The sequence below is a fragment of the Pyxicephalus adspersus genome, chromosome 2 (genome assembly GCF_032062135.1).
Source record: "Pyxicephalus adspersus chromosome 2, UCB_Pads_2.0, whole genome shotgun sequence".
Classification (NCBI taxonomy): domain Eukaryota; kingdom Metazoa; phylum Chordata; class Amphibia; order Anura; family Pyxicephalidae; genus Pyxicephalus; species Pyxicephalus adspersus.
Window position 1 is genome coordinate 6,797,055 of NC_092859.1, and position 6,832 is coordinate 6,803,886.

At 39.0% G+C, this 6,832-nt stretch overlaps 1 protein-coding gene across 1 annotated transcript in view; it reads right to left on the reverse strand.

Annotated features, from left to right (window-relative positions):
- Positions 1-1,018: 1,018 nt before the first annotated feature.
- LOC140322298 (uncharacterized) overlaps positions 1,019-6,832 on the reverse strand; it is a 10,806-nt gene continuing 4,992 nt past the window's right edge. The window contains exons 3-4 of the mRNA XM_072398878.1: positions 1,621-2,073; positions 1,019-1,116 (exon numbers count right to left, since the gene is read on the reverse strand). Coding sequence (XP_072254979.1) covers positions 1,019-1,116; positions 1,621-2,073 — 551 coding nt within the window. The remainder of the gene's footprint in view (positions 1,117-1,620; positions 2,074-6,832) is intronic.

Genomic DNA, 6,832 nt, shown 5'->3' on the forward strand with positions numbered 1-6,832 from the left:
CCTGCAGTCACAGCTGATTGGAGGCACCCGTGTGCCTCCAATCAGCTGTGACCGCAGGTTTCCACGCTCCCCGGGATGTAATTATAACTGATAAGTACAGCCCGGTGACCGTGGGAACTGAACTCAGATGAACGCTCAATGGAGAGTTCATCTGAGTTTGCGTGGGAACCTACACTTCAATTGAATTTGCGAAATCTGTTTACCGAAGATTTGCGGATCCATCTGAAATTCGTGGAAATTTTTGAAAGAATGTCAGAGGCATTCACGCTCATCCCGGCCACCCAGGCCTACTAGGACATTAATAATGAAAGACCTTGAAATTTTGATGGTTTTAACAGACCTTCCAGGAACACAACTAAGTCATCATCAACAGGTCACTACGGTCTCCATGTGTTCCGGAATCCCCATCGTTCTCCTCTGATTGGCAGACTACATTCTCTCCATAGGTAATGGCTCTGGCAACTCTCACTTTTTCCTAAAGTAGATGATGTACAGTTTTATACCTATTAGGAGGAGGGAGGATTTGATCTCGACATAAATTGCAAAGATAGCAATCTGAAGACCTGTGATGGCAGTGAAATAAAAGACAGGAAATAAATATTGAAATACCAGGAACTTTCACCATTTCATCAACAATCATATTTAAGGTGTAACCACAGATACATTTTTCTTTAATTTGAATATTTTTGGATGTGGTAAAATATCTGCCAAGTTTTTGTCTTTGTCCCTGTCTGGGGAATTTATATATTTAGCTATATAATATCCCATGGAAACATCCCCCAGGTGATTTTTCTTCAAACTTCAAGGATACAAATAAATTAACTAACTAACTGACCTCATGTGTTAGAACCCTGGCTTCTTCTCTTCAGACCACAAACTCCTCAACCCACATGGGTCATTCATTCAGATTTCTGCCTTTCTGTGTATGACCTTTGGTCTTGTCACCTTACCAAAATTTTGGCACCATCTCAGGCTCTTGTATCTTCCTCTGACCTTACCCATCTATGAGAATTTTTGGTCAGCTGACAATTCTTGCTTCCACATCCAGTTGCCATCCCATGCATACTCCATCTCTGGGGGCAACTTCTTTGTTATCAAGGATGAGCAGGATCCTGTCTATAGGTGAGAATTATGAATAAATATTGGGAGGATTGGGGCCTCAGCAAAGCATTGGTACTTCACCAGGGGCCTTTCAGACCTAAAGTTTTTCATAGTTTTCTAATTTTTTTCCTAATTTTTATCTCAGTGACAATGGTAATAAAAATATATAGAGGGTGAAAATTCCCAACAGGGAAATGGATTGAATTCTATCCAATGCTTAAACAGAGACATGGAAAAAACTACCTGTAAGGATCTGATTTACCTTTCAATTCAAACTTGGCATTCCACTCCCATGTTCAATCATTGAGTTAGTCCTACCATTTCCAACACAAAATTCCAATATTACAAAGCAATAATAGATGTTGGTATATAATTATAGGACCCTCTTTATTTGGGGATTCACTGATCCATTTAATGCAATTTAAATTTTGCAAGGAAAAAAATGCTTTTTCTACTTTTTTAAACTTTTCTACTTTGCCCATAAAATTAAAATGAAGGACTGAATATAATAGTCGGTACCTATATTTGTAAAAATTATTTGTAATTGTGTTCCAGAACCCAATCTGAGTATTGAGGTGTTTTTGTTGTTTCCAATGCAGAATTTCAGCATCACAAAGCAGTAATAGGTGGTGTGATTTGACATGTGGACCCCATTTATCTGGAGATCAGCTGATCCAATAATCTGAGATCTTCCCCTGTAACTGGGATGAACCATCAGCTCCGAGGGGTGATAGGCAAAGGGTCCCGATGGGCTGCCCACTCTCCAGAAAACTTCTCTCCACATAGGGACCGGGCCTGGTGGGTCATTGTATGAGCAGCTGATGGTGACTGAGTCTTCTTCATTAGCCAATAGGATATCAGACTGAGTGACCCCGGGATCATTCCTATGTTCTGTGAAAAGAATAAGACATGTAGTGCACTTATGTGAACAAATTGGATTAAACATCCTGCAACTTTGAAAGTTATATCCTCCTTATCAGTAGGTCAATATTTGCTCCATCTTTACCTTGAAGCTTCTTACCTTGAAACATCTTCCTCAGTGAAGTTGTTAATTAAGTTTCTTGTTATTGACTAACTACTAAGTGTCTTCCACCTGGTTGTCTGACTATATAAATTGCGATGTGATATTAAAGTTTTGAGACGTGATATAACTACATGAGTGTTATTCACTGCTCCTAACGTGTTGAAAACAGAGGTCATGATAGAGAGGGAAAAACTGATCAGGGATCAGCAAGAAATCACCTTAACAACTCTCTATTTTATTGTTTATCATGTATGCCTTTTTGTTATTAAACACTTTTTCATTTATACACAAGAAAAGAAATATTGGTCCTTATGAACTTCTCGTCATAATGGTAATACATGAAATTATTAAGTACTAAAATCAGAAGTTTATTAACCATCCAGTCATTGAATAATAGATCAACACCTTTCCTTGTGAGTAACTGTTCTAAATCTTACTACCCTTCAAGCACATACTGTATGTGTGAACACATGTGCAGATTTAGAAGGGGGTCAGGGACAATGGGTTAGGGGATCCGTGGTTAGCATTCAATGTAAATGCAAAGGTTTTCTAAATACATATTGCTACATTTTTAAAGAGATTTTTAAATCCAGGCCAGACAGATGCAGAAGAAAGAAGATCCAAATAATTTGGCCATCTTGTTCTTATCCTTAAGATTAACATTTAGTAATATAAGATAGGGGGTTTAACCTTTTATGTCCTTGTCAAGAACCAGCCTACCATTGGCATGTATATACAATGCAAGCTGCACCAACACTCACCTTGGATGAAGAATATTATTGGGAGGATTTGTATGACTTTCATGCTTGAGGACAGACAGGGTGGATGGATCTACCTAATTTTTCTTGCCCTCAACGAAGATAAAAAGAAACTAATTTCCTGAACATCACAGGTTGTGGTTGATAGTTGTGTTTGTTATATTTGGAATGTGAGTATATGGATGTTAAGGCCAAATACCTCTAAAATATTCTCCATCCCCAGCAGCTATATGATACTTTTCTAAGGAGGTAAGTGGAGGACTTAGGGCAGCACATTGTATTGGGGAGGAATGGGGTGGGCACCATTATGAATTGAAATCTCAGCCCTTTGGATAGGTATAACAGTTCCCTAAAATACTTTTATTATGTGTATTTAGTTGTTTTTAAATTTATCAGGAAGGGGGGGAAAATAAGAAAATTATTTCATTACCTAATGGTTACCTCTACATCAATGACAACATTAATTCCATTTTATATATATAGATTCTTTGATCTATTGGGCTTAATGGAAATCGGCTCTCCCCCCCCCACCTTTACAAAAGGCGTAGCAAGAAGACCGGAAAAGAAGAAGAAGTTTAGGACAATGCGGGACTGGATCGAGGGAAGGTCCAGTGCCATCAAGAGATCTGTGGGATGAAAGGTAAGTTTGCTTTTTTTATTTTCGCTTTAGTTCCGCTTTAAATCAGTTACTTTTTTACTAATATTTAAAACTTAACTGTGAGATGTGGGTGGGAAACCGGTGTACAAAAAATCTCAGCCCTTTGGATAGGTACAACAGTTCCCTAACATAATTTTATTATGTGTATTTAGTCATTTTTAAATTTATGGGGAGGGGGTGAAAATAGGAAAATAATTTCATTACCCAATGGTTACCTCTACATCAATGATAACATTAATTCCATTTTATATATAGATTCTTTGATCTATTGGGCTTAATGGAAAAAGGTACTGTTACTGTTCTATAAACAAGAACGTGTAGTCAAACCAGCATACTGAAATATTGTGCATGGTGCCCCCACCTTTTCCTGACCTGTTGGGGAAAACCCTTGAAAAAACTTTCAGGTCTTCAGGGAACTTCTTCTATAATTACTATATCCAGAGCTCAGGGTACATAAGTGCTGTGGGCCGTGGGAAGAATGTCTCTTACACTGCTGGACATTTGGAAGAATGTCACCCTTACAGAGAGCCAAAAAGATCATTGTGTCACTTAAACTGGCCTGAGAGGTGCAAACTGCTCATTGCTCAAAGAACCCCCAGCAAATTCTGGAGGAACCCTGATAGAGAAACACTGGAATAATGAATCATTGGGCTTTTACTTTATATGTTGAGGTCCCATGATAGCAGATATATTTATTATAATAGACATGAATGTAATTAATTGGATTTAATGAACATTACCTAAAGAGACTTTCTCAGATTTTTCATGAACCTTAGTGTTTCTTCTGAAAATGACTCATAAACACCATGGGCAGATTTAGGGGATAAGTAAACTGTATTTTCTAAATGTTAAAACGGACCTAAATGGGTAAACAACCTTTATATATAAAGTAAAAATTGTATCTTTGTTTAAGTGTAACACCCTTTTCAAGGGTGTTCAAGGGCGATTAAGCTTGAATGGTAACGCAGAGCTTCCCAGGATACCTACGTCAAACATCCTGGCAGGCTCTGGCTGCTCTTTCTGCACATGTCCGATCGAGGGCATTTTTTCCCATAAGTAACAGCCAGGTCCTGTAAATTAAATTCACTTAACTGATTATAAGAAAGTGTGATCATCCCTATAAAAGCAGATGTTTTGGCAATTTGCTGGATTGGAGCATTCAGGTGTGTTTTAACCCAATGCCAGAAGAGAGGTCTTAAATTAGATATGTTTAGACAACATAAGAGCCACCAATGAGCTCCTGTTTTTTGAAGGCACAAAAGGGTGCCAACCAGACTTCCCAGAAACGGAATTTAGGAGACCCCCATCATCAGCAATTCATAGACGTGTCCTTAGGTGTTCCTAAATCCCATCTGTTCTCCTCTGATAATGGACAATGGCACCTCCCACTCCTCTTCAAATACATGGCGGAGAGTATTACAATACCTATTACAAGGAGAAAGACTTTGATCCCGATATAACTTCCAAATATTAAACTTTGCAGACCTGTGAGTGAAATACAAAACAGACAGAAAATAGATTATAGCAATAATAAGCAAGGTAACTACTGATAGATATAGCAAGGTAACTATCACTATTTCATAAACAAGTAACTTCATATTTAAAGCCCAATGAAAAATAAACATATAAAAATGAAAACGTAACGCCCTGCTACCCTTATATGCAGACCTGCACAACCATCCTGGCAATAGACTCCTTCTAACAATGGACATGTCCAAAGGAGCCTGCCACCTGACCCCATAACCGCCCATCTTGATTGGCCATCTCTTGTAAAAAAGCTGCACTAACACATTGTCCATAGTAGTGTAATGTTTTACCTATTGCTAGAGGTTTTGTTATTATTATTATTAAACTGGATTTATATAGCGCCAACATATTACACAGAGATGTACATTAGATAGGGATTGAAAATGACAGACTAATACAGACAGTGACACAGGAGGAGAGGACCCTGCCCGGAAGAGCTTACAATCTAGTAGGTGGGGGAATTTCACACACAATAGGATGGGAGATATGTAGTGCTGGGAAGTAGTGATGGTTTCAAAGGACAGAAAAAAATCTGTAGGCAAGTTTGAAAAAATGGGTTTTGAGTGAGGAAGACCATTCCAGAGAGTCGGGGCAGCTTTAGAAATGTCGCTGAGGCCAGATTTCCTCCACTTGCGCTCAGCTGCACAAACAGTCTTTTGTAGCTATTTGGTGTGATTGTTGTGCCAGGGTCGGGGGTTGGCAGGGCGGGGGTAGCAGAATGTGGCAGGAACAACATTATCCAATGCCAGGGAAAGAGAGTGGTTTAGCATGGTGGCAGCTTCATCTGGGGAGGTGATTTTGGAGAGGGAGGGGGTTAGGGACGCAAGGCAGTATGAGAATAGGTTGTGGTCAAGGTTATGGATCCAAAGTCTGGGATCTTGTTTGCTTTTGACTTTCAGTTGCCAAACTTAACAACAACTGAACATTTACTAATTGCCCCTTGGTACTTCCCTCCCCCTTATCTCTTTACCATAAATTCTTTGATTGCTTGGAATATCTGCCTGGTTGATTGACCACCCATGTACGAGCTCTGTATTGTTCCTTCCTGGCCATAAAACTCCATTGGAATATCCACTTAAATCTCTGTTTTCTGACTATGACTTTGGCCTCATTGCCTGGATTCTCTTTACTGGACCATTGACAGCATCCCAAATGCTGTTATTGTTCTACCTACCTGTGGGTTCCATCATTAACTGTCTATGCTTACTCTTCCCTAGGCATCACCTCCTGCAACAGTCTTAGGAGCAATTTATTACTGAAAATGTGCAACTAGCCTAGAAGTGGCTTCTATAAAGGTGAAGAATATGGAGAGAGACTGGGACCAAACATTGGCACTTCACCCAGGGCCTTACCCACTGATTGGGTCGTCTGGACTTTCGCATTGCTTGCTCTACTTTAAAGTTTTCCTTATTTTTATCTTTGTAATGATAATCTCCAGAAAAAACAGAAAGGGTGAATCTTGCCAACGGGGACACAGATTAAACAAAAAATTAGACAAAACAATTACCCCAATCTATCCAATGCCAAAAACAAGATTTTGCCTCAAGGTACACTGTGAAATGTAATGTAAAAAGCTTATTCAAATGAGTTCTTCAATAAAAATGGGACATTCAGAAAATACAATTACCTGTATAGTTTATATTTCCTTTGCCATTCAACTTTAACTGTGTTCCACTCCCATATTTAATCACTGTTTTGGTCTTGTGAACTCCAGTGCAGAACTTCAGCATCACAAAGCAGTAATAGGTGGTGTGATCTGACATT